We start from the raw sequence: 27,952 nt of genomic DNA on the forward strand, positions 1-27,952 counted from the left end.
GGGCAGGAACAAGCCCCCTTACGGGCAAGATGGCCTCCCCCCACATTCGCCCACTTGACTGCTTCCATCAGCAGAACAATTGCAGGGACCACAGAATCCCTGTTCCAAATTTATAAGAAGTCCACCTTTTCGTGTGGCAATACCCAAACCCTGGAACTTCCTGCCTACTGACATCAGGCAGGTGCCTTCACTGTACTCTGTGCCAGAAACATTCGTGAAGCCCACCCAGAGGTTTAGAAAACTGATGCCGATTTCCATCTGTTTTTAGTCAGTTGTGAACTTGAGCTCTTGAAAGTCTTACATTATTGCTGTTACCATTTTTCTTACTGATAAATTTTATCGTTTTGTCTTTTTCATAAGCCGCTTTGAGGCTCGTTTGCTTTTTTAAATAGTTAAGTGGTGTATCCATTTCATGAAATAATGAATCGAACCAGGGAACGAAACAAGGAAATCTGCCCAGAAAGTATAGGGTCTTTTCTGGACTTGGGAGGAGACAATCCTATGGGTTTCAGTCAACTAGGTTTTATTTAGGGTAGCCCCGCTGAAATTAACAGGCCCAAGAGATAAGTCATTCCATTAACCTATCAGTAGAGGGAAATTCCCAGGTGTCAAAAAGACTATTTATGTAGGCTACTACTGCAGCCCATGTCTTGTTAGCCCAAAAATGGAAAACAAATGAGGTCCCAACTGAAGAAGAATGGCAACTTAAACTGATGAAATATGCGCAACTTGCAGATTTAACATATAGAATAAGAGAACAAGAAGAACATACGTTTAGAGAAGACTGGAAAATGTTTACTGAATATATGGGTGAAAATTGTGTTCATTTAAAAATGCTGACAGCATTAAGATAAATTCAGAAGTGTAAATAAGTTTGGATGGATATAACAATGGATTACTGAATGGTTTAATTCATGCAAAATATGCAGGGACGTATGGTATGCAAAATGAACCAGGGAAAGAGAAGAAGGGATGTCACTGATTTAAGGTTGTTTAAAAGAATATTTTGAAATGTAACATTTAATAAAAATTATATATAACAACCTCAACGGGTCTATAACCATTGCATCTTTCTGGCATCTTCTGTTTTAATTCAGATACGCCTCCCATCGCTTCCCAGTCCAACCAGTTCTTTCCAGAGGGATACATCCACCTGCCACCCCCTTGCCACACTCACCAGCGGCCATTAGGAAACTCATCCCATTCCTGAGTTCGGTAGATGTAACTCTTCGGCCTGGAGGCCCAGAAAATGGGTCGGACATCTTCAACTCGCCGTTTGGGGTGAGCACTGACCGCCCAGGGCAGGGAACGCCTTGCAGGGGAGGGAGAAGGAAGGAGAGAAAATTAAAACATTTATTTGCTCCCATACTTGCGTGCTGCATCTTTTTAAACACTTCCCGGTAGCTTACACGTGTTTTGTCCCCCCCCCCAATTAAAAACTGAAGGGGTGGCTCATTTTTATACCCAGCAAGTGAGTCAGTGTGGTTGTAGTGGTTGGACTGGGATGTGGTCGGCCAAATTTCAAATCCCCACTGGAACCCTGAAGTTCATACGGGGACCTTGGGCTGGTCACTGTCTCTCAGCCTCGCCTACCTCGCAAAATTAAATGGGGGGGGGACTGTGTGCAAAAATTGGAATATATACACAAGTGAATAAATGAGATTTACTTTTACAGCATGTAAGTAAGGAAGAATTAATTGCACCCTGATGTATGACTTGTTTTTTTAAAATCATTTTTCTTAATTTTCCAATAAAAACAGCCAATCAACATATCCGCATCATAATCTGATTAAAAACAATAAACTAAAATAAAAAACGGCCAAATTGTAGTCCAAATTGTAATTATTAATTTTTCCGGGCTCCCCATAGTCTGGACCTCTGAATTAATTTTTCCGGGCTCCCCATAGTCTGGACCTCCGAAGCATATCTCCAAATCTTCGTTCCTGCCTCTTCTCATTGTTTACATGTTTTCCGCCTTCTGATCTTAACACTTTAAAGTTCTCCGTCTCTGGAGATGTATGACTGTTTTGAGCATGCCTCATAACTGGGAGAAGCTAAGCTCAGGGGAGAACAGTGGCAGGCACAGAGACAGAAGAATTAACCTCCCATCCATGGAGATTGCCTGTTCTGTCTTTGTGTTGGGAGTGACTGAACGCTCCAGAGAATTACACATTCCTAGCACAGGCTGGCTGCAGCAGGCCAGTGGAGTTTGCTAGTCAAAGCAATCTCTCGCTGAGACAACTTGTATGCCTGGCCCCACTTGCAGGAGAGCTGTCCGTGGTCCTTAACCCAAACCTCAGACTGCTCTCCAAGGTGCTGTTGCCTGTCCAACCAGGAATTTCTGGCCTATCCTTGCTTGGGCCACCAAGCACCTGGTAGTAGAGAATTGCCCTCTGCTCCTCTTCTGCCAGTCTGCTGGCTAGAAGGACAATTTTTTAGAAAGATATTTCTAGCTTTCACATCCATGAAGGCTGCAGAGGATGCAGTTTCCCTTACCCCGCAGCCAGCATGGAAACAATTCCCACAAGCTCGTAAAGCATGTGGCAAGATGGATTCCTTTGGGTTCAATGAGGGAAAAGAAGATAAACAGATTCTAGCAAGGGTGGGCAATGTTTAAAGAATTCTGGAAGGTCAGACAGACGGGGATTAGATATACAGTCATTTGTTGTTGTTGTTTAGTCGTATCCGACTCTTCGTGACCTCATGGACCAGAGCATGCCAGGCACTCCTGTCTTCCACTGCCTCCCGCAGTTTGGTCAAACTCATGCTGGTAGCTTTGAGAACACTATCCAACCATCTCGTCCTCTGTCGTCCCCTTCTCCTTGTGCCCTCCATCTTTCCCAACATCAGGGTCTTTTCCAGGGAGTCTTCTCTTGTCCTGAGGTGGCCAAAGTATTGGAGCCTCAGCTTCACGATCTGTCCTTCCAGTGAGCACTCAGGGCTGATTTCCTTAAGAATGGAGAGGATTGATCTTCTTGCAGTCCATGGGACTCTCAAGAGTCTCCTCCAACACCATAATTCAAAAGCATCAATTCTTCGGCGATCAGCCTTCTTTATGGTCCAGCTCTCACTTCCATACATCACCACTGGGAAAACCATAGCTTTCACTATACGGACCTTTGTTGGCAAGGTGATGTCTCTGCTTTTTAAGATGCTGTCTATGGTTGTCATTGCTTTTCTCCCAAGAAGCAGGCGTCTTTTAATTTCATGACTGCTGTCACCAGTCATACCTCGGGATAAATACGCTTCAGGATAAGTATTTTCGGGTTGCACTCCACGGCAACCCAGAAGTAACAGAGCGTGTTACTTCCGGGTTTCGCCACTCGCGCATGCGCAGACGGTCAAAATGACGTCACATGCATGCGCGGAAGCGGCAAAATGCGACCCGCGCATGCGCAGACACATCTTACGTTCTGTTCAGGATGCGAACGGGGCTCCAGAATGGATTCGATTCGCATCCTGAGGTACCACTGTAATCCTTTTGAAATTCTGTTGAGAGCATATGAATATTGTCCTTAAAGATCATAAATATATAAATAAAAAGGGTCCACCCACTAAATAGCTCAGTTGGTTAGATTGTGGTGCTGATAATGCCAAGGTTGTAAGTTTGGGCTAGACCATGGGTAGGCAAACTAAGGCCCGGGGCCCGGATGTGGCCCAATCGCCTTCTAAATCCGGCTTGCGGATGGTCCGGGAATCAGAATGTTTTTACATGAGTAGAATGTGTGCTTTTATTTAAAATGCATCTCTGGGTTATTTGTGGGGCCTGCCTGGTGTTTTTACATGAGTAGAATGTGTCCTTTTATTTAAAATGCACCTCTGGGTTATTTGTGGGGCATAGGAATTCATTCATCCCCCCCCCAAAAAAAAATAGTCCGGCCCCCCACATGGTCTGAGGGACAGTGGACCGGTCCACGGCTGAAAAAGTTTGCTGACCCCTGGACTAGATGATGCTCAGGGTCCCTTTGAACTGTACAATTCTCTTGATTCCACCCGATACCTTTCCTTATCACTTTGCTGGCTTCTTTCCTCGCTCCCCTTTTCTCCCTCCCTCTCCTTCACTTTTTTATTTCCCATTTGCACATACTCGATTTCGGATTGTGACAGCAATTGTTTGTTAAACCTTGATGCATCTTTACAAAACTGTGCAATTATTGACCGGAATCTTGTTTGTTTCCATTCCTGCACTTGCATTGTTTACAGCAACACAAATAAATAAGTTGGTTTTCCTTTTTTTAAAAAAAAGATGTTGCAAGCTACCGTATTTTTTGCTCTATAAGACGCACTTTTTCCCTCCTAAAAGTAAGGGGAAATGTGTGTGCGTTCTTATGGAGCGAATGCAGGCTGCGCAGCTATCCCAGAAGCCAGAACAGCAAGAGGGATCGCTGCGCTGCGCTCCCTCTCGCTGTTCTAGCTTCTGGCTTCGTCACGCTCTGTCCCTTCCCCCACCTCCCGGAAAAGCCCCCAAGAGCTGTGCGGAGCTTGTGTGCTGCTCTTGGGGGCTTTTCCCCGAGGACGGAGAAGGGCAACCCATCAGTGACGGGCTGCCCTTCTTCCTCCTCGGGGAAAAGCCTGCAAGCGCCGCACACACACTCCGGGCGGCTTGTGAAAGGGAGTGCTGAGCAGATCCTGGGATGCACACAGGCTCTGCTCGGCTCTCCTTTTAAAGAATATTGTTTTTCTTGCATTCCCCCTCTAAAAACTAGGTGCGTCTTATGGTCAGGTGCGTCTTATGGAGCAAAAAATACGGTAACAGATAGGTAGCCGTGTTGGTCTGCCATAGTCAAAATAAAAAAATTCCTTCCAGTAGCACCTTAAAGACCAACTAAGTAAGTTCTTGGTATGAGCTTTCGTGTATCTGAAGAAGTGTGCATGCACACGAAAGCTCATATCAAGAACTAACTTAGTTGGTCTTTAAGGTGCTACTGGAAGGATTTTTTTTATTTTGAAAAAATACGGTAGTTAGCTTTTGTAACCTGCTTTACGAAGATTGGCTCTTTTAGGAATAGGAGGGAAAAATGGAGCTGCTCACCTTGGATCCTCCTTCCAGAGACCCAGGTGCTTGAGGACCTCCACGGTGGCCACTTCCCGGTTCAGGGTGTAGAAATGCAGGCCATGGACCAGGCCGCTGTCCAGCAGCTCCCGGCACATGGTGACGGCCAGCTCAATGCCGTAGTTCCGGATCGCAGCATCATTGTCCTTGATGGGCTCTATGACGTCCTTGATCTCCTGCGGCACCTCCAGCTTCGAAAGCTTCACAAGCTGGCGCAAGGAATGATAGCCCTACAGCAGAGAAGGCGGGGGGAGAGAGAGAGGTTATGGGTTGGATCGAATGCTAGCCCTGTTCAGAGTTGGGGCTGGACGATGTCTGGTATTCATTCATTCATTCATACTTTTCAAATTTATACATTTCACAAATTTTATACATTTCACTGATTTTACAATCATTTTGACATTTCAGAACTTGACTTCCTTCCCCCCTCTTTCTGTGTGTGATGGCCTGGGATTCGGACTCGGAGGCCGAACCTGAGGGATCCCAGCCTGCACAGGAGTCCCTGCCTCCGGAACCAGCTAAGCCGGGGCTGGGGTCCTCACCTGTGCTGGATCCTCAGGTGCAGGCATCAGCTGAGTCTGCTCTGCCTCCGGAGGTGATGGAGGACCCATTGCCTGCAGGTGCTCCACTCTCAGCCCCGTCAGGGGAAGGTGAGGTTGCCTCTGGGTCCGGTAACCCTCCAGCCTCTCCTGAGCTGCAGAGGCTCAGGGCAGAGAGGCGGAGGGAACTAAGTTCTCGCAGGAGGAGTGCTCGCCTCCAGGCCAGGAGAGGCGAGTCACCTTGGACCGGGGCTACCCTATGCCTCAGGGCAGATAAAAGCCAGCCAGCCCAGTCCCAGGTTGCGGGAGCAACATTGTTGGTAGCCTGTTCCTGCCTGCACAATGTCCTGCTCTTCTGCCAGAGTTTCTGACCTCACCCGACTCCCTGCCTTGGACCCAGCTTCAGCTTTGACGGACAGCCTCCATACCGCATCCTCGACCTCGGACTGGACTTGGACCTCGCCGCATGGTTAACCCTCAGGACCAGCACACTGTGGCTCCTTAAATTTATTTTTAACATCTTCTGCATATCCAAATCAACTAAATTTGCTCATTTATTCATCTCCTTTAAATATATACTCCTATAAAACTGCAGGTTATTATAATAACCCTGCCAGTCTGTTTATAATTTATCTTTAAATATTCAATAAACCATTTCCATTCTTTTATTTAAAAAATGTTGATTTCCTATTCTTCCAGTAAGTTTCGCCATTTCTGCATATTCCATAAGGTTTTGTATCCATTCTTCCTTTGCTGGGACTTCTGCTTCTGACATGTGGTTTTCAACATCGCAATATATCCCCATCTGAACATGGCAATATACTGATATATCACAATGTCTGAAATAAGGATGGAACTATTTAGAGGCATTGGCCAGCTTCACGGTTTTTCTTGCATTGCCATTTTTTTGCATAGCACACCCCCACACCCCATGATTCACAATATATTGCCAGGTCAAAAATGATGAAACTGGTATCATGATACGGACTTGGAAACCCATTTTGGACAACGTATTGGCTAGCGCTAACATGCATCATGATTCGCGATATATTGCCAGGTCAAAAGCTATGAAATCGATATCACAATATAGACTTCTTACTGGCTTCGGATGATATGTTGATATAGTGATACCTCGGGTTAAGAACTTAATGCATTCCAGAGGTCCGTTCTTAACCAGAAACAGTTCTTAACCTGAGGCGTGATTTCACTAATGGGGCCTCCTGCTGCCGCTGGCGCACAATTTCCGTTCTTATCCTGGGGCAAAATTCTTGACCTGGAGCAACCACTTCCTGGTATGCGGAGTTTGTAACCCGAAGCGTCTGTAACACGAGGTACCACTGTATATCGCCCAGCCCTACTCAGATCATCATGATCATCAATTTATTAATCACCCTCTATACAATTGTTTCAAGTCTCAAGGCAGTGAAAAAAAAAGCAAAAAGTTAAAAACACAAAAAACAGCAATACACACACACACAGTGGTACCTCAGGTTACGTACGCTTCAGGTTACATACTCCACTAACCCAGAAATAGTACCTCGAGTTAAGAACTTTGCTTCAGGATGAGAACAGAAATCGTGCTCCAGCGGCGCGGCGGCAGCTGAAGGCCCCATTAGCTAAAGTGGTGCTTCAGGGTTAAGAACAGTTTCAGGTTAAGAATGGACCTCCAGAACAAATTAAGTACTTAACCTGAGGTACCACTGTATATATATATATACACACACACAGAGAGAGAGAGAGAGACACAGAGAGAGAGAGAGAGAGAGAGTGTCATGCCTTGGTACTCATACATTTTGGTTCCCAAACGCCGAAAACCCGGAGGTACCGTATTTTTCGCTCTATAAGACGCACCAGACCACAAAACGCATCTAGTTTTTGGAGGAGGAAAACAAGAAAAAAAATATTCTGAATCTCAGGATCCAGAACAGCAAGAGGGATCACTGCGCAGCGAAAGCAGCAATCCCTCTTGCTTTTCTGGCTTCTGGGATAGCTGCGCAGCCTGCATTCGCTCCATAAGACGCACACACATTTCGCCTTACTTTTTAGGAGGGAAAAAGTGAGTCTTATAGAGCAAAAAATACGGTAAAGTGTTCCAGTTTTCGAACATTTTTCGGAAACCGAATGTCCGACGCGGCTTCTGCTTGAGTGCAGGAAGATACTGCAGCCAATCAGAAGCCGTGCCTTGGTTTTCGAATGGTTTCGGGAGTCGAACGGACTCTTGGAACAGATTAAGTTCGAGAACCAAGGGCCAACTAGATGCCCTGATGGGAGAATCCCATAAACAGGACCCAAACACAACTCACCTGTATGGGGAATATCCCGGGCACGACAGGGCAGGTGATACCAATAGCCTGGCAGTCCTTCAAGAACTTGAGGAAGGTCTCCGACCTAAAGAACAGCTGCGTTATGACGAAGTCGGCTCCTGCGGACACTTTCTCCTTCAGGTGCCTCAAGTCTTCCTCGTAGCTCTCTGCTTCTGGATGTCCCTTGGGGTAACCTTCAGGGCCAACAAGAAAGACAGGGGAATTCAGGGGTGGAGGTTGGTTGTTTTGTTTTTACCAAAGGTTACAAATTATTCGGATGATACCCAACTGTGCAAAAGTGTGGCTCATGAATGAAAGGCAAATACTGTTGCTCTTGTGTTCGAATTCTGCTTTGCCGTTTTCCCACAGGGATCCGAGAACAGGACTAGTTGGGCCACTGGCCTTATCCAGGAGGCTTTTCTTATGTACCCAGACCAGAGTTAAAGTCGGTTCACAGAGCGGATAATAATAATAATAATTTATTATTTATACCCCGCCCATCTGGCTGCGCTCCCCCAGCCACTCTGGGCGGCTTCCAAAAGAATATTAAAATACTCTAATACATCAAACATTAAAAGCTTCCCGAAACAGGGCTGCCTTCAGATGTCTTCTAAAAGCCTGGTAGTTGTTGTTCTCTTTGACATCTGGTGGGAGGGTGTTCCACAGGGAAGGCGCCACTACCGAGAAGGCCCTAAGCCTGGTTCCCTGTAACTTGGCTTCTCACAGTGAGGGAACAGCCAGAAGGCCCTCGGCGCTGGACCTCAGTGTCCGGGCAGAACGATGGGGGTGGAGACGCTCCTTCTGATATACTGGACCGAGGCCGTTTAGGGCTTTAAAGGTCAGCACCAACACTTTGAATTGTGCTCGGAAACGTACTCCATCCAGCTCAGATTCTCACATTCCTTTAGTAATCCTTTCAGAACTGGCATGTTCCATGCGACGGTCACCTCCAGGCTTGACTACTGTAATTTGCTCTATGTGGGGCTGCCCTTGAAGCTGTCCCAGAAACTCCAGCGGGTGCAGAATGCAGCAGCGAGGCTCCTCACAGGGTCTCTGCCATGGGAGCATATTCACCCAGTGCTTTTCCAGCTGCACTGGCTCCCGGGGGAGTACAGGGTCAGATTGAAGGTGCTGCTTTTGACCTTTAAAGTCCTTCACGGCCTAGGACCCTCGTACCTACGGGACCGCCTCTCTTGGTATGCCCCATGGAGAGCCTCAAAGTCCATAAGGTCCATAAATAGCAACACCCTAGAGGTCCCAGGCCCTAAGGAAGTCAGATTAGCTTCAACCAGAGCCAGGGCCTTTTCAACACTGGCTCCGGCCTGGGGGAACGCTCTGCCTCATGAGTCCAGGGCCCTGCAGGATCTGATTTCTTTCCGCAGGGCCTGTAAGACAGAGTTGTTCCGCCTGGCCTTTGGCTTGGAGCCAATTTGATTCCCTCCCCCTCTTTTTCTTTTTCCTTTCTCCTCCTGTGATGAGGCTGCATTTTAATATTTCAATATTTTAATTGTTGTATTTTAATCTTGTTTTTAAGTTGTATTCATTCAACTTGTTTTTATTATTGCTTGTTCGCCGCCCTGAGCCCGGCCTTGGCTGGGGAGGGCAGGGTATAAATAAAAATTATTATTGTTATTATTACTATGTGTGCACAGACACTGCCAGTCTCTCTCTCTCTCTTACCTGCCACACAGATGTCAAAGTAATCCTCAAACTCAGAGCGAATGTGCTTCACCAAGTCAACAGCGTAGTTGAAACCCTCGACCTCCTCTTGCCACTCTTCCCCAATGGGGTCTGTGGGGAGAGACAGGAAGTGCCAGGTCAACACTTTTGTAAATACACACACACCCCACAGTACCACCTTTTACAACACGATACGTTATCTTTATTGTCATTGTCCCATACAGAAAAATCTACAAGACATTGAAAAACCCCTAAAAACTCCGAAACCCCATTTTAAAGTACAATATACTATAGAGACTCCTTATGCTGCGTTTAGAACCAGAATTGCATTTGCGTAGAAACTGTTTCTCAGGCGGCTAGTCCTGGTCTTTATAAACCTATAACTTCTTCCAGAAGGCAGAAGCTGAAAGAGATCATTTCCGGGGTGCGTACTATCCTGCGCTATCTCTGCAGCTTTCTTATGGCACCTGGAAGCATAGATTTGATCCGAGGTGGGAAGAGTGCAGCCAATTATTCTCTCCGCAGTCTTTACAACCCCAGACAGCACTGTTTTTTCCCTGACCGTGCAGCTCCCAAACCACACACATAGACCATGTTAATACACTCTCCACAGTGCACTGGTAAAATGCCATCAACAGGTCCTTTGAGAGATTGCTTTTCTGGAGGATTCTCAGAAAATATAACCTCTGCTGTGCTCTCTTCCTCAGGTCTTTGCTGTTTTCTCCCCAGGGTTGGGCTATCTCTCAACTCCATTCCCAAAAACTGAAACACCGAGACCTGCTCCATGCACTTCCCCTCAATAAGTGGCTGAATATTCAATTTACATTTCCTAAAGTCCACAATAATCTCTTTTACTTCATTCATGCTACCTCTTTCTTTCTTTCTTTCTTTCTTTCTTTCTTTCTTTCTTTCTCTCTCTCTCTCTCTCTCTCTCTCTTTCTCTCTCTGTCACTCTCTCTCGCTCTCTCCTGGACAAGATCCACAGCCAGATTAAACCCTTTAGAAGCCCTAAGCACTTATATATATACATATATATATATACATACAAACACACAAACACACACACACACACACACCGTATTGGCCCGGATATAAGCTGCACCCGAACATAAGCTGCACCTTTAAAATTCAAGGAGGAGAGGAGACAATAGCCAAATATAAGCTGCTCCCTTAAAATTCCGCAGGCACTCACACCTGCTCCGTTTTACCATATGTCTATTTCAGCAGCAATATTGTAAAAGCCATTTTTTGTAAGGTTGCAAAGTTAAACCACACTTTCACTTTTCACGGTTGGAATTTGCAAAAAAAGAAAAGAAAAGAAAAGAAAAGAAAAGTGAGGCTTATATTCAGGCCAATACGGTATATCCAATCCAAAATACAAACCATAAACCACAAAACAAAAATTTATTTTTCGAAAGGAAAGGAAACGTACCGTAAGATGGAAAATTATGTTCATTTTTGTATACTTCTACTTTATTTATGGTAGGGACGCAGGTGGCGCTGTGGGTAAAAGCCTCAGCGCCTAGGGCTTGCCGATCGAAAGGTCGGCGGTTCGAATCCCTGCGGCGGGGTGCGCTCCTGTCGTTCGGTCCCAGCGCCTGCCAACCTAGCAGTTCGAAAGCACCTCCGGGTGCAAGTAGATAAATAGGGACCGCTTACCAGCGGGAAGGTAAACGGCGTTTCCGTGTGCGGCTCTGGCTCGCCAGAGCAGCGATGTCACGCTGGCCACGTGACCCGGAAGTGTCTTCGGACAGCGCTGGCCCACGGCCTCTTGAGTGAGATGGGCGCACAACCCTAGAGTCTGGCAAGACTGGCCCGTACGGGCAGGGGTACCTTTACCTTTACCTTTTTACTTTATTTATATATGAAAAGAATTTTCTCCTGCTTTTGCAAAGTCTTTGATCAGAACCTCAAAATTAATCTTACGTAACGCACCTGCTTCTGTACTTAGCAGAGATAAGGCGTCCAGCCTGCCTCATTACATAGTTGCTCAGCTGGGATTTTTAACATACTTCAACTGAGAAAGTGAACACTCAGCTCATTTTGTGTGTATGTGGAGAGAGAGTCTTTTTTTGTGGAAGCTGGTTCAACTGCACCATATGGTCCATGGTAAATCTGACAATGGAAATTTTCTGTGATGCCCCTGTCCCTTGATGCTCTAAGCACGTACAGTGGTACCTCGGGTTACAGACGCTTCAGGTTACATATGCTTCAGGTTACAGACTCTGCTAACCCAGAAATGACAGCTCGGGTTAAGAACTTTGCTTCAGGATAAGAACAGTTTCAGGTTAAGAATGGACCTCCGGAACGAATTAAGTACAGTACTCAACCCAAGGTACCACTGTACTTATTTTCCTTAATTGTTAAACAATCCCTGGACAAGACATCCAGTAAACATGGATGTGTATTAAAAATTAGGCCTCCTCCTTCCATATGGATCAGGGGTCAGCAAACTTTTTCAGAAGGGGGCCGGTCCACTGTCCCTCAGACCATGTGGGGGGCTGGACAATATTTTTGGGGAAAAAATGAATGAATTCCTATGCCCCACCAATAACCCAGAGATGCATTTTAAATAAAAGCACACATTCTACTCATGTAAAAGCACCAGACAGGCCCCACCAATAACCCAGAGATGCATTGTAAATAAAAGGACACATTCTACTAATGTAAAAACACACTGATTCCCAGACCATCCATGGGCCGGATTGAGAAGGTGATTGGGCTGCATCCAGCCCCCGGGCCTTAGTTTGCCTGTCCCTGATATGGATGAACAAAGCCTACTGCTTTTCTGGTCCCTCCGACAGACAGCAGAGGCTCAGTGGATTGAAAAATTCCATCCCAGATGGAAATCCATGTCTGCTCCTGATGGGCCTGGTTTTAGTCCTGATATCCCTACCTCTTCCTTCGGCCAAAACAAATAAAGCAAATTAGGCTTCCAGAGCAGAATAAGCAGATCCAACAATAAGGCTGCTCCCAGATTTACAAACTAAAGAGAGACGCAACACAAAGAGGAACTGGGAGGAGGGGAACAAATTCGTTCTCCGTTAAAATAATTATTACAATCTGAACCAAAGATGAAAGAAAGATGGGGATGGAGGAGGGCGGAAAGTCAAAGCGAGCACTTGTTCTTTGTTATGTCTAAAACAGACTCGACACAAAAGGAAGATGGATGAGGAGGGAAGAGGAAAAACAGAAAATGCGGGCACTCCTCCTCACTTGTGGAATGACCAGCAGAAAAGAGGTTGAAGAGAGCCAATGGAGAGGCCCCACAACCCCATCTCCCTCAGACCCGAGGGAACAGCAGCTGCTCGATTATCTAGCTACCATCTTTCCTCGATTTACTACAAGCGGGCCCAGGGGCAACTCACCTCCACGCAGCGCCATGATGTTCTTGAGACCTAGCCGCTTGGCCTTCTGCAAGTGCGCCGTGATCATCTCCTTGGTCTGGTTGCAGCAGGTCATGTGGAGGACGGTGTCGAGGCCACAATAGTTGAGCGCTGTGCTTGCCATCATCATGGAGGAGGTTTCCTTGTCGGAGCCTGGGTCACCAGCCGGGTGCCAGGTCACGTCAATGAAGAGAGGGCCGCCCGCCCCCATGCGGTCAAGCCTGCAGATTGCCACCCAACAGAAACAAATAAAAAAGTTTGTGGTGGACGTGAAAGATAACAAAAGCATTCCGGGGAATGATTTACAATGAGTCGAAAAAAATGTTTAAAGGTTGGGGGAAAGCCAGAGGCTTTTCTACTAGGTATTAGTGGTAGCTAGTAGCAGTACCTATTTACCATATTTTTCACCCCATAAGACGCACCTGACAATAAGGCGCACCTAGTTTTTAGAGGAGGAAAACAAGAAAAAAAATATTCTGAATGAAACAGTGGATGTATGATTTTTGTGGTTCACGCTGTGGCCACAGGCAGTGACGGTGAGTTTGGGGTAGCCCACTGCAAAAATCCTGCGAATCCATGTGGATCCGTGCTTTGTAACCACATTTTTGCGCCATTGCAGCCCCACGAAACAATGGATGCGTGTGTGTTTTTGGTGCAGGCTGTAGCCATGGACATGCTATGTGATCTGATGGTGAATTTGGGGTGACCCAATGCAAAAATCCTGAGGATACATGGGCTTTTACTTCCCAGGCAGCCTCCTTTATCGCTAGCCTCCCTTATCTCCCTCCCCCATTGCTTGCAGATTAGTGGCTTTGTTTCAACACCTACTTCCCTCTTTCAAAAAAAAAAAAAAAAAAGCATGATCTGCTTTTTGCCCCTGGGCAATTCGGCTCCAGGGACCACGCATTCGCTCCATAAGACGCACAGACATTTCCCCTTACTTTTAAGGAGGGAAAAAGTGTGTCTTATGGAATGAAAAATACGGAGTGAAAAATACGGTATCTACTTGCACTGGCGTGTTTTCGAACTGCTAGTTTGGCAGGAGCTGAGACAGAGCAATAGGAGCTCACCTCGTCATGGTGATTTGCTTTGTCAAAAGCCTTCCTGAGATCAAGATACACTACAGCACACAGCACCCCCACAATCCACCAAGCTTGCAACTCTTTCCAAAAGAAAAAGAAAAAATGTCTACTCATACTGGTATGCTTTCGAACTGCTAGGTTGGCAGGAGCTGGGACAGAGCAATGGGAGCTCCCTCCGTCACGGGGATTTGAACCGCCGACCTTCCGATCGGCAAGCCCAAGAGGCTCAGTAGTTTAGACCACAGTGCCACCCTATCAGCTGCTGGAGACCACATGTGGTGAGCTGAGTTGCTGCTGAGCTCAGGTCCTGCTTCTGGGCTTCCCATTGAGATGAGGATGGTGCACTAGATGGGCCAACATGTCTGATTCTTAAGCTTTCACAAGGCGACCATACATTCTTGTGGCAGTGAGTTCCATAGTTGTTGGTTTTTTGCTTTTTGTTTAAAAAAAACCTAAGCTTTTATTATTATTATTAAAGATTTTATTGTTATATAGAAGTATGTGCAATGTCTCTCGTATTTTTCCCACGTAACATTTTTACAAATCAGTTTCATTTGTTGAGATATTGGGGTGGGGAAGATGGGGTGGGGTGGGGTGGGATGGCGATGTTTCTATTTTGCTTAATGTATGTAGGGTTTGGTGTGAGCGTTGCTCGTGCTGTTCACTTGTGTTCCTTTGGTGGTGAGAGAGGTTGGGGTTGGCCTAGGTTGTGGCTGTTTGTTTGTGAATGGCTGTGGTGATCTTTGTTTTCGTGTGTGAGTGGGGTGGGTTGGTGTTTTGGATCAGGTTAGCCATACTGTATGCTGTTGGTGGATTATTGTCTTTGTCTTGTTGGGCTGTGTATGTGATAAAGGGGAGCCATACCGGGGTGAAGAAGTCTTCTTCTGTTTGTCCCCGTGTCAGTTTATTGGTTAATTTTTCTAGTAGGGCTGTTTCCCATACTATTTGGTACCACTGGTCCATGCTTACTCCTGACAGGTCTCTCCAGTGTCTGGTTATGGTGTTTCTAGCGAGTTCCATAGTTTAACCCCGTGCTCCCGCCATCCCTCTCCCACTGGCGGCTTCTACACAACGCTCGGATTTCAACAGCCTGCCCGGGAGCACCCCCCTCACCTGGAAATCAGGTTGACAGCCCCGTTGGACGTCCTCGGAGGAAAGAACTCCAGGGAGAACCACTTGTCCCCGGACTCCTGCCGCCTCCGCATCTTCTCCCACAGGCGGTCGTGCCGCTCGGTGTCGAGAACAGGGGTGGAGCATCGCGAGCTATCCTTGGAGCTATCGCTGCCACTGCTGCCATCAGACCTCACGACGGCTGCCCCGTTGCCAAGGACAGCCACCCCGTTGCCGGCGCCGAAGGACTCGTTCACCATGGCGAGAGACCTGGGGGAAACAGGAAGTGGGGAGAAAGGTTAAGCAAGCAGGAGGCCACGTATGCTAGCCTGAGGTGCCCCCCCACTGGAAGCTGCTTATCAACAACTTCGGCTTGCCGATTCGAAGGTTGGTGATTCAAATCCCCGTGGCAGGGTGAGCTCCTGTTGCTCAGTCCCTGCTCCTGCCAACCTAGCAATTCGAAAGCACACCAGTGCAAGTAGATAACTAGGTACCACTGTGGCAGGAAGGTAAACGGCATTTCTGTTTGCTCGGGTTTCAGTCACGGTGTGCCGTTGCGCCAGAAGCAGTTTAGTCATGCTGGCCACATGATCTGGAAAGCTGTCTGTGGACAAAGCCACTTCTGACCTCGGGAGGTGGTGGTGTTGCGGGTTTCACGCCCCCAACACATGTGAGCCCCCGCGTGATCAGGGGAATCCTTGGGCCGTGTCATCCCCTGAGCCAGCCAATCGGCTCATTTAAGGCAAGCGCAGCCCCGGGATCTCCCTCTTTGGTTCCGCTCAGCTGTTGAGGTTTTCCCACCCACCCGCCCTTTAAGGTTCCCCTTCTGACCTTGCTATGGACCTCGGTTGGTCGCCATCAAGGGGCCTGGTAGGAATTTTTTCCACTTGGCAAATTGGCACAGGCCATTTGGTTTTCCGCCTACCTCGTAGCAAATCATCACAACTCCTTCGGTTTTGGCGGTTAGGCATTGGTAGGGGTATTGTTATGCAGATGAGTGGGGGGGGAGGAGCGCCATCACCCCCCCCAAATATTGAAGGGTAGTCCGGTAAAGGATTCTGGGGGGCGTGGCCTCGTCCGAAGCCCATGTGCATCAGCAGGGCTCCCCCTGCTGGTGTTAAACCTTCCCGGTCTTCAAGCAAACAGGCTGAAGCCGAATAGGACCAATGCCTAAGCCAATGCCTTTACCTGTAACCAATAAAGTTGTGGCCAATTTTAGCCCATTTACCTAAAATAATGGTGTCATGTGTCTTTATTTCTACTGGTGGGAGGCGGGAACTCGCCATGGAAATGCCGGCACCCTCGGCCTGAAAAGCAAGATGAGTGCCGCAACCCCATAGTCACCTTTGACTGGACTTAACTGGACTTTACCTTTTTACCCATTTTTATCAACAACTCCCATCAGCTCCAGCCAGCACGGCCAATGGTCAGGGACTACAAAAGCAGTCAGCTCAGCAGCCATTCCATCAGGCAAAGGAAGAGAGTTGGAACAGGAGGGTTGCTCTATTAATATGGCTAAAAAGACCAGCAATTTTATGCTCCTCTCCCTCTGATTTTTTATTCACTGCAACCATTGACATTCTGGCTGCGGCAAGTTACCAGTGCTTTTCTTCTAGGCTAGGGGAAAAGGAGTTGGTACTGCGTACCCTTGAATATCCCCCCCCCTCGAAAAAGCACTGACTATAACTAAGAATTTGAGCCTGGACCTGCTTTCACCTCCTCTTCCCTCCCACTCCCCTTTCCTTTTGTGTCATGTCTCATAGGCCACACCCACACCCATATATTTTTAAAAGCATGTTGCTTCCTTCAAAGGATCCTGGAAACTGTAGTTCACCCCTCACAGTTCTCAGCACCCTTAAACAAAGTGCAGTTCCCATGATCCTTTGGAGGAGGGAAATGGGATTTAAATCATGTCTGGTTTGGATGTGACCTTAGATTGCGAGGGAGGGGACTGTGTTCTCAGCGACATTTGTAAGCCTTTTTTGACTGACGAGTGGCATGAAAATGCCTAGTAATTGCTCAGCTGAGAGGAGAATCCACATCCAAGAGCTACACAAACACATACCTAATTAACAGGTTTAATTGCAATTAACTATCTCACACACATCCAGGAAAGAAAGAAAAATAGGGCACATATTTACAGCAGACAAGATGCAAGGTTGATAAAGTGCAATTGTTATTAAATGAGTAATTCCATACGCGATCCTTTCCTCAGGGAAAGTTGTTCAGCTGTTAGCTAGACAAACGTTATGAGCTGCGCAGATCCGTTGACATTAACGGACATGGCCAAGTTCAGTGGGTCTACTCTGAGTCAGATACAGTTGCTGACAACCTTACTTCTAATAAAAACATACATTGCAGAGCCACTTTGCCTCATTTCCCCCACACACATCAGCCGAGGAGTCCCCGAGACAAGGACCCCCATAGCAAGGTGCCCTAGGCTGACTCAGCCCATCCTTCCCAGGACTGTCAACACTGGCTGGCAGCAGCTCTCCAGGGCTTCAGGCACGGAACATTTCCAGCCCTATATTTCTAGCCCTACCAGGAGATGGTTGGGGATTTGAACACTGGGGATTTGAACCTGGGACACAAAGCAAGATTTCCTCCACCACCAAACTAAGACTCTTCCCTTTCCATGGCCGTCACAAATCACACACAAATCTAAACATTCAGGGGGTTCTGCAAGGGAACAAGGGTTAAGAAATCGCTTGCCTTTTCCAGGCGAGACTTTTTCAGCAAAGGGAGTTGGAGCAGGAGGTCATTTACAATAAAGGATATTTCCAAGGCGGAGATCAGGGCTGGGCAAGCAGTAAGGCAGGGAGAAGGGACCCAAACCTGCAAGGCCCATCACAACACTTGCCTGGTGGAGTGATCCTTCCATGCAATTGTCCACTGCAGCTTGGAGTGTTTCTCCAGCTGGACAGGCTTTTTGCTGCGCTCCAGGTTATTTCCTGCGGCTGTCCACGTGCACACACAGTGAGATTCTCAGGCTCGCTGACCTCGCTTGGATCAAGTGCACAGCCACTCTCCAAAATGGACTCCCGCCAACAGCAGCAGCAGCCTCTAAGCCTCCGCTCTATAGCTATGCAAACAGAGACACCGCTTGGGCTTTCAGTAACTGCACATACAAAGCCAACTAAGGTGTGCATTCAAAGGCGCCCTCCTGCTCCAACCAGAGCCCAGCCCAGACCTGCCGGATGCCAGACCTGGCTTGCCAATCAGAGGCCGGCCCTGGCATTCCCTCCAATCGGAGGGGCAGGGTTCTCTGCCCGCTGCTCCAATGGGCAGTGGAGATCCAGCCCTCTACAGAAACCCTTCTGTTTGTCAAGCATAAACGCTCCCTTTGATTGTCTAGTCTGAATGCGCCGTTGTTTGAACAAGGGCTGTTGTGCACGGTGCTCTCTTTTGCAAAACGTTTTCAGTTCTGAGAGCAGAGCCATATATTCCCTGCTGACCCCCTCAAAAGGAATCAAAATGAGGGGCCCTCCTCCTTTTTACAGTAAAGACACCACCACCAAAAAGGTACTTTTGTTATGCGTAGGAACCGCACAGTATCTCCCTTCTTTTCATACTTAAGAGAAGAAAGGAAAGTTCTTCTGCCAGCCTGACAAACCCGACCGTGGAGAACCTATACGGACTGTTTTAAGACCATGTAAAACGACACTTGCCTGGCACCTGCTTCGTATAATATAGGCAGGTAGTCAGAAAACTGTTTTATTTTCTCAGGTTTTAATCAACACATTGTGGCTCTGGAACTGAAATTGCTAAACTATGTATCACTTTGTGCTGTATTCTTGGTTTTATTGAATTTGTATGTAGCCATTTTACGGCATTTTTAATAAAAAAGGAAGGGGAGGGAGGGAGGGAAGGAAGGAATCACACAGCCACAAAACCGGCAAGGAACTTTGCGGCACCCAAAAGGCTAACTTGGGGTGCAAATGCAGCCATGATTGCATGTGGCCCCTGAGAACAAATGTGGCCCCTGCATCTCTCTGCCTGGCCCTCAAACTCTCTGCAGACCACACCCATCACTGGCCTTGCTTTTCCACACACCAATTTTTCCTTGACCTGGCTGGAATGTTGTCTTTGAACCCCAATACAGTTGTACCTCTAGTTATGAATTTAATATGTTCCAGAGGTCCGTTCTTAACCTGAAACTGTTCTTAACTAGAGGCATGCTTTCGCTAACGGGACCTCTTGCCGCCGCTGCGCCAACGGAACACGATTTCCGTTCTCATCCTGGGGCAAAGTTCTCAACTCGAGGCAACTCTTCCAGGTTGGTGGAGGTTGTAACCTGAGGCGTTTGTAACTCGAGGTATCACTGTAATGCATTTTGCTTGTCTGGATGAAAGGGGGGGGCGTGTGAGCATGCAAAAATCGGCCTACTGAACAAACAAGAAAAGTCCAGCATTCTCACAGCGGCCACAGAGGCAGAGCAAAGTGATTGTTGCTAGCAGCAAAGTCAAAATTTATATTGGCTCCCCCACCCACTATTACCTCTGGCCCCACCCACCACGGGCACATGGCCCTCAGAAGGTTGCCCTGAGGGGAATAACAGCCCCCTTGGGCTAACACATCCCTGGGCTGGCTTATTTGTTATGGAATAAGCAGGGCCTTGCAGAGCCAGGCAGAGGCCTGGGCCAAGTAGATAATGTGCCCCCCCCCCTTTTTTTACCTTGGGGATAACTGAAGTCTTATAAATAAGTGCCGGTATATAAATAATTTTCACAAAAGATATGCTGACAAGTAATTTTATTTCAAGGCTTGAACCTATCTGCATATAAAGACAAAATGGAAAATATAGATATACAATAGTGCTTTTTAAAAATACATAGGGGAAAGGATTGTTTTAAGTATTTACATTTAAAAATGCTTTCCTGGCTTTCTTTTCTGCGAATTCTTGAATTATGCAGGAAAAATCAAGCAACTTCGCCTTATCGTGGTTTATGTTTATTATTGCTAAACCATTTAGGATTTCTTGAGCCATTGTTGATTGAAAGAAAGACTTAATTTAATATATTGAAACTCATCCCACCCGGCGCCCGCTCCGCGCTCCTCTGCCCACCGCCGCCACCGCCTTTGCGCCTCTGCCCCAGTGCATCCCCTGTGATTGTGAATATGCTGACTGAGGTCGCCGTTGGAATCAGAGGCCCGGGCCAAATGGCCCATATGGCCACCCACCCCCTCTGTCTGGGCCTGGGCATAAGCCTTCCAAAGGAGTTTACACAGGGTGCCGCTGGCCCGGCTGTGGCTGATGGGAGTTGTAGTCCAAGGCAGCAGATTAGCCTTCTCCAATCTCAAAAAAAACAAGAGCGGCAAAGATTTAAGGTCTTTCCAGCAATGCCCTGGCTGGCTGAGCTAACTGGTTCTTTCTGACAAATACCTCCTCAACCCTCACGCCTTCTTCCAAGCAACAAAAGCCATCTAAGGTGAGCTGGGGGAGGAGGGATGTTTGCAAATTCTAACAAGTTGGTTCTGCAGAGGATTTAGCACAGGATGAAAATTTCCGTGTTGCTGGTGGCTAGGGCTTCTTTTTTCCACTCGCTCCACACAGCCCCATATCTTAGGAACACAGCCAGCTGCTGCCCCCAGCAACCTCCAAGTCAGAATGCTGGCAGTCATTTTAGAAGCAGGTGGATCTTGGAAGGCCAGGAACATTTGCAAATCAATAAAGATAAAGGGACCCCTGACCATTAGGTCCAGTCGTGGCCAACTCTGGGGTTGCGGTGCTCATCTCACTCAATAGACCGAGGGAGCCGGTGTACAGGTCATGTGGCCAGCAGGATTAAGCCACTTCTGGCGAACCAGAGCAGCACACGGAAACGCCGTTTACCTTCCTGCTGGAGCAGTACCTATTTATCTACTTGCACTTTGACGTGCTTTCGAACTGCTAGGTTGGCAGGAGCAGGGACCGGGAAACGGGAGCTCACCCCGTCGCGGGGATTTGAACCGCCAACCTTCTGATCGGCAAGTCCTAGGCTCTATGGTTTAACCCACAGCACCAACAGCGTCCCCTACCAAATCAATACCCAACAGTAAAAGCAGTTGAGGTGACCCATGGCACATTTTATACTGGGTTTTCACTTGTCCTACCCAGAGATGTAGTCAGTGCCAGGGCTGGAGTCCTAAGGAGAGCCTGCAGGATCAGGAGAACGATTGCCTTATAAGGAAGGATCCTGTTCTCACAGTGGCTAATCTGGAGCAGGAAGGATGTAGTACGACTCCTGCGACGCATTGGCGACTAATATACACACAATCATTACCAAAATAATTACACATTCTTTATCAATCTTCTGAGAAAAATACAAAACCTTGCGCAAAGTCACAGAAACTTGCGAACTGCCCAGTCTAAGACGAACTTACAATGTCTGATTTCAACAGATTTTTCAAATGCTTAACTCAGTCTTTTGTTTTCTTTATCTTTTTAGGTAAGTTCATGAAGATATAATAATAATAATAATAATAATAATAATAATAATAATAATAATAATAATAACAACAACAACAACAACAACAACAATTTATTATTTATACCCGCCCATCTGGCTGGGTCTCCCCAGGCACCCTGAGCGGCTTCCAACGAAGTATAAAAATACAGTGGTCTGTTAAACATTAAAAGCTTCCCTAAACAGGGCTGCCTTCAGATATCTTCTAACAGTCTCGTAGTTGTTCTTCTATTTGACATCTGACGGGAGGGCATTCCACAGGGCGGCTGCCACTACTCCTCTGCCTGGTTCCCTGTAACTTGGCTTCTCAAAGTGATACCAACAAAAGGTAATTCCAGTGTTGTTCACAATATTGAGAGATGCTAGTGAAGTTGTAGATGGATGTTAACGAAGTTGTAGACGGGGTGCCGGCATTTTGCACCTGTTTCACTCTGGCAGTCCCAGTAATCAAGAGGCCGCTGTTCGCCCCCGATGAGGCCCTTTAACTGGGGCTTGCAGGTAGCACACTCCCAAGGTAGTTTTCCGGGCTTCTTCAGTGGTCTAATCTCAAAGCCTTGATACGTATATTGATATTCAATTTCATAGAGAATACTATTTCTTGGCTTAAGTTTAAGAGACTGATTTGCTTAGCAGCGGGAAGGATAGCAAGCAGGTTCTGAGTCCAAACTGCACAAACGTCTTTGTCACAGACACACATTCACTGCTTTAGTCATCTTTATCACCCGAGCTTCACCTCTGCTGTGTGGACGTGAGAGAGACAGAGACAGAGAAACTCACTTGCTCCTGTCACCTCAACTAACCTCTAGCAGCCTGACTGCATTCCTGCTGGAGTTATCACTGTGGGTATGGATGAAAGTTAGGGCTGTTGGTTTTTTTTTGATACGGATCAAAGTTTGCTAAGGAGGGAGCCTGATCCTGGATCCTTGACTGGGACTCTCTCCAGCTGGCAGCCACTCTGGAGAAAAAAATAGTACTGGTGCCAAGAGCAATTACAACTGGAGCAGAAACCAGATCTGAAAGGGTTATGTGAGCAGCAGCTCTGCTGAGGAGACACCCAGATCCTGTTTCTCATTCCCGAAATGCAGATCTAATTTCAGGTGGTGGCATCGTGACCGAAACTTCTTCTAAATGCATGGACCGCAATTGTAACAGAAGCAGCGAACAGGGCGAGGGGTTAGCTTTAATTCATTAGAATTGCTGAGATGGATAGACCAAACGTCCATTTAGCAGGGCTTCCAAAAAAAAAAAAATGCTACTGGAAAGCTGGCAAGAAGGATGTGGAAAGTGGACTGTGCAGAATTAGATAAATTAACAGGAAGGATTCGAAATCTGCGGGATCAGAGATTCTTAGAAGACTGGAGTAAATATTTGAACTCTTTGAAAAGCAATTGTAATAATCAGATTACGCTATTAGGACTGCAAGACGTTCTGTAAGGAGGACTATTTTAAATATTGCAAGAAAGACTATGATGAGAATTATTAGTTAAGGATAATTAAAAGTAATAGAGAAATTAAGAAATGCAGAACAAGTGATAAAGAACGGAAAATCTTCAGAAGTTGTTGACAGAAGTCTAAAATATTGTATAAGATAAGAAGTTATCTTAAATGATTGTTGGAAATGATATGTTTAAAAAACCCCAATAAAAATGAGAGAAGGAGGTGGAAAGAGGAGCCAATTGCCACTGCCCTTGTTCCCAACACTCAGACTTAGAGGGTATGCAAGACTTGCCACACTTCCCTCCCAAGCAAAGCTGCAAATTGAACACCAAAGTTACCACAGTGGTACCTCAGAAGTCAGATGGAATCCGTTCCGGAAGTCCATTCAACTCCCAAAATGTTTGGAATCCTGCAGCCAATCAAAAGCCATGGAGGACGTTCAGGTTTCAAATAACGTTTGCAAACCGGAACATTCACTTCCGGGTTTGTGGCATTTGGGAGCCAAAACGTTCGACTCGCAAGGCGGTCGGGATGCAAGGTACGACGAGTTTTTAAAATGGGCCTTAAAAACACTCTCTTCTTAAGGTTTCTTAATGGTGCTTTAAGAGTTTGAGCCATCTCAGTGCTAGGTCATAACAACTCTCCGCACCCTTAAACTACAGCTCCCAGCATTCTTTGGGGGAAGTCATGCCTGTTTAAACTACTATCATATTGTTTTAAATGCATGGTGGACCAAGTCTCTGCATTTACTAATGTTTTTACTGGTGTTGAAGCTTGGGGATGGCTAACATGCAATCCTCCAGTTAGAGTCCAGCGACTTCATCAAGCCCCAGCTTGCAAGACCAATGGCCAAGTAACTTTCAGATTTGTTGGCTGAGTTGCAGAACAAGCTTCTTCAGAAACAAGTCAGGTATGTGGCGATGGTTATCAAAGTTGCATTTGTTAACCTATTCTTCTGCTTCGTGCTTTAAATTTTTTAAAATTAGGGGAGGAGGAATTGTACATTGTATCTTAAAATCTCTTTACACCCGCAAGGTGTTTTGATGTTTGCAACTACAGCCAGGATGATGGGACTATAAATATATATAAATAAAAGTACTGTGTGGTCTTTCTTAGGTGCTGATTTCGTGCCAAGTTTCCTCAAAATAGGAAACACCAAGGACTATAATGATAATTCTCATATAGCTCCAGTATTTATTTCAGGGGAATTTCCCACTGTAATTTCATGAAGGGTAAAGTCTACATCCATTGCCTGGTGGTCAGGATACACAAACTTTCTCCCTGCACCCCACAGGATCAAAATCAGGTTATGAGATGTCCATCCCGTTTCAGCTACCATAAGATGATGTGCTCCTCCGATTAGAGAATGAAGGGGCTCCTCTTTCACACAGAAATGTTGGGGGAGCTTTTCCACTGTAGGAAGCACTGAGAGCATTTACGGTTCTCTAGACTCAAATTGGTGGTGCTGTGGGTTAAACCACAGAGCCTAGGGCTTGCCGATCAGAAGGTCGGCAGTTCGAATCCCCACGACGGGGTGAGCTCCCATTGCTCGGTCCCTGTTCCTGCCAACCTGGCAGTTCAAAAGCACGTCAAAGTGCAAGTAGATAAATAGGTACCGCTCCGGCGGGAAGGTAAACGGAGTTTCCGTGCGCTGCTCTGGTTCGCCAGAAGCGGCTTAGTCATGCTGGCCACATGACCCGGAAGCTGTACGCCGGCTCCCTTGGCCAATATAGCGAGATGAGTGCCGCAACCCCAGAGTCGGACACTACTGGACCTAATGGTCAGGGGTCCCTTTACCTTTACAGACTCAAGTTGCCCATCAACCCAAGCCAGCATGGCTAATGGTTAAGCATGATGGCAGCTGCAGTAAAAAAAACAACATCTGGCAATCTGGAGAGCCATAGATTCTGCAGACAAGTGACCAACATTTATCTTCTTATGCACCATTGCTGAAAAGGTCTCATCCCACTCCCAAATAAAAAGAAGAGTTTTGGAGAGGGTGGCAGCTCTCCCTTTAATTGCATTAGGAAATGTCATAGTAAAAAGCCTGCTTCCATCTGTTTATTGTCACCTGGTTAACTTTTATAATTATATCCTGTCTTTATCGGTACTGGTGTCAGTGTCTAATGCCTTAATGCTGCAGTTTTAAGAGTTGTTAATTGTGTTTTTATATGAAGTTAGTTGTTCTGTTTCCATTCCATATTTTTAAGAGCTTAGGGCCTGAGTTTAATTTTTTTCCTCTCCCCTCCCTGTCCCCTTTCCCTTGCATGTTGTGTTGTTGTTTTTTTAAGACTGTAAGCCTGAGAACAGGAACTGTCTTATTTTAACTGACTGAATGCAAGGCACCATGGGAGCCTTTTTGGCTGAATAGCGGGGTACAGATGCTCTCAATAACAGCAGTAAGTTGTTAGGCACTCTGGGCTCAACATGAGGTGCAAAATATAAGAAATGAATAATAATAACAATGGGATATTGCATTTAATTGTTGCAAGCCACTATGGGCAATGCAAACAAAGGAAGCATACATCTCTTGAATAAATAAGATAGTTTCTCTTTCATGCATCACAGCAGGAGTCATTTGCCAGACTGAAAAACTGGAGTGTAAAATCACCTCCTTCCCTGCAGAGTTTTCATAATGGTGCTTTGCATCATTCTGACAGAATATGGCCCCCTACCCTCAAACTAGGAGGATCCAAGAGTCATATTTATGTTCAGCTCCCTCCCCTCAACCCCAAAGATGCTGCCTGCCTGCCCTTCCACCTCTCAGCCCAGCCATATATGGGAATATATAAAAAATTATGAAGAAAATAATGAGGCAGAACAAGGGTTGTTGGAGACTCTCTCTCCATTTAAAAGTCATAAGCATTTTCAAGATAACAGGTTGTAACCAACCAAGTTTTACTCAGAACAGAACCCTTGAAATTTACACACAGAAGTCAGTAATGTCCGTCAGTTTCAGTGGGCTTACTCTGAGTAGGTCTAATAAAGGATATGGCCCTGCATTTATACGTATGAGAGTTGCTCCTGCACAGCCCACAAGGAAAACTGAAACTGAACTGCATATGTTCGATCAAAGTATATGTATAAAATAAGAAACCAAAGGGGCAACGATTATGAGGGAAGATACTTAAAACTTGTGGGATAGGGCTGATGGGGCAAAATATTTCTTTAAAGTTGGCAAATTATAAAGGGGGGAATGAAGAAATATGGCAGAGGAGAATTACGGTAAGAGGGGAACATGGAGGCATTTCCTGAGGAGAAACAGAAATACTGTATAAACAGCCATGTAACATTTCCTAATAATTTGTGAGGGGTTTTTAAAAAGCTTTTTCAAAAAATCATAGGCACCCTGAGGGGTATCCAGTCCAACCCCTTGCAGTGCAGGAATCTCAACTAAAGCATCCATGTCTGATGGCCATCCAACCTCTGCCAACTCTGTCAAAAGCCTTACTAAAATCAAGATACACTACGCACACAGCATCCCCCTAATCCACCAAGCTTGTAACTCTTTTTTAAAAAAGGAGAAGAAATGAGATTTGTCTGGCATGACTTGTTTTGATAAACCCACGCTGGTTCTCAGTCATCACAGCATCCTTTTATAAAGGCTCACCATTTAGTTTAGTTGTACCTGGGTTTATAAAAAGCTATGTGGAGATATTTCCTGAGGGGGGGGGGCAAAGCCTTCTCCCATAAAGGCACGGCCAAACTTGGCCATCCAGCTGTTTTGGGACTACAATTCCCATCATCCCTGACCACTGGTCCTGTTAGTTTGGGATAATGGGAGTTGTAGTCCCTAAACAGCGGGCGGGCCAAGTTTGGCCATGAGGTCTGCTTATTTTTGGCTTGCAGAAAAGGTTCGACGGATTTACAAGAGGAAGAAAAGTCTGTCTTGCCTCCTTACTTTGCAATATTATAATTAGTACAGGGATACTTAATTCATTCCGGAGGACTGTTCTTAACCTGAAACACCACTTTAGCTAATGGGGCCACTGTACAATATAATAAAATAATGTAATTATTACATTATAATTATTATATCATATTTTGTGATGCTTATGTGTTGCTATTTTAATATTTTTAAATATATTAAATATTATAAGAGTGGGGGGAGAGGAAACGAGGGTTTAGGCTCCTCGCTCCCCCCCTTTTTACTTCCCAAAATGGTCTCTTCCATTAATTAAAAACCGCTATGAGAAAAGGGGACTCCGGGTCGAGAGCCGCCCCCCCCCCCGTTCTTCCTGAAAGTTGGATCCTTCCACACACGCGCGCGCATCCCCCCCCCCCGCTCGCTCGCTCGCTTTCCCTCACTCACCTTTTCTCCGGCGTCTCCCCCTGTGGGGTGGGGGAGGGTTGTCTGGGTCTCGATCCGACGCGGGGGGGGGCGAGGAGGAAAAAGTTGCTCTCGCGCCCACACGTGCACGCACACAGGCACGATTTCGGTCCCTCGCTCCTCCCTCCTCCTTGAAAATTTATGAAGCCACGCCCTCCTTTAAATGCTACTTTGTGCCCGATTCCAAGATGGCGGCCAATAAAGGGCTGCCCCGCCCCGCCCGGCTTCACGCCTCAACAAAGATGGAAGCCGTTATAGCGTTGCCTGGATACCGCCCCAAACGCCTCGCTTTTCTCTCAGCTGCCCAATTTCCTTACAATCACATAAACAAACAATAATAATCAATGGCAGGAACAATTCCTTGTAACTTGGTCAGCAGGGTCTAATTTCTCTCCTGTCATCATTATTATTTTATTAAATTTATTATTATTATTATTATTATTATTATTATTATTATTATTATTATTCAAAAGTAACTCCAAGCCACACGTAGATAAAAAGCAACAAAACCAGAAAAAAAATCTAACGTTCATATTTTTAAAAGGCAGGACTAACATCCTACTCACTGAAACAGGCCACAGAAAAA

The 27,952-nt window shown here is 46.3% G+C and overlaps 1 protein-coding gene and 1 long non-coding RNA gene across 2 annotated transcripts in view; both read right to left on the minus strand.

Moving 5' to 3' along the window:
* MTHFR (methylenetetrahydrofolate reductase) overlaps positions 1 to 18,376 on the minus strand; it is a 30,343-nt gene extending 11,967 nt beyond the window's left edge. Inside the window, exons 1-7 of the mRNA XM_082232492.1 lie at positions 18,014 to 18,376; positions 15,157 to 15,423; positions 12,944 to 13,182; positions 9,576 to 9,686; positions 7,896 to 8,089; positions 5,033 to 5,283; positions 1,177 to 1,312 (exon numbers count right to left, since the gene is read on the minus strand). Coding sequence (XP_082088618.1) covers positions 1,177 to 1,312; positions 5,033 to 5,283; positions 7,896 to 8,089; positions 9,576 to 9,686; positions 12,944 to 13,182; positions 15,157 to 15,413 — 1,188 coding nt within the window. The 5' untranslated portion in view covers positions 15,414 to 15,423; positions 18,014 to 18,376. The remainder of the gene's footprint in view (positions 1 to 1,176; positions 1,313 to 5,032; positions 5,284 to 7,895; positions 8,090 to 9,575; positions 9,687 to 12,943; positions 13,183 to 15,156; positions 15,424 to 18,013) is intronic.
* LOC309536583 overlaps positions 1 to 27,952 on the minus strand; it is a 114,402-nt gene that overhangs the window by 29,293 nt on the left and 57,157 nt on the right. The window lies entirely within an intron of this gene.

Source organism: Podarcis vaucheri (assembly GCF_965113315.1).
Source record: "Podarcis vaucheri genome assembly, chromosome: 7".
Taxonomy (NCBI): Eukaryota; Metazoa; Chordata; class Lepidosauria; order Squamata; family Lacertidae; genus Podarcis; species Podarcis vaucheri.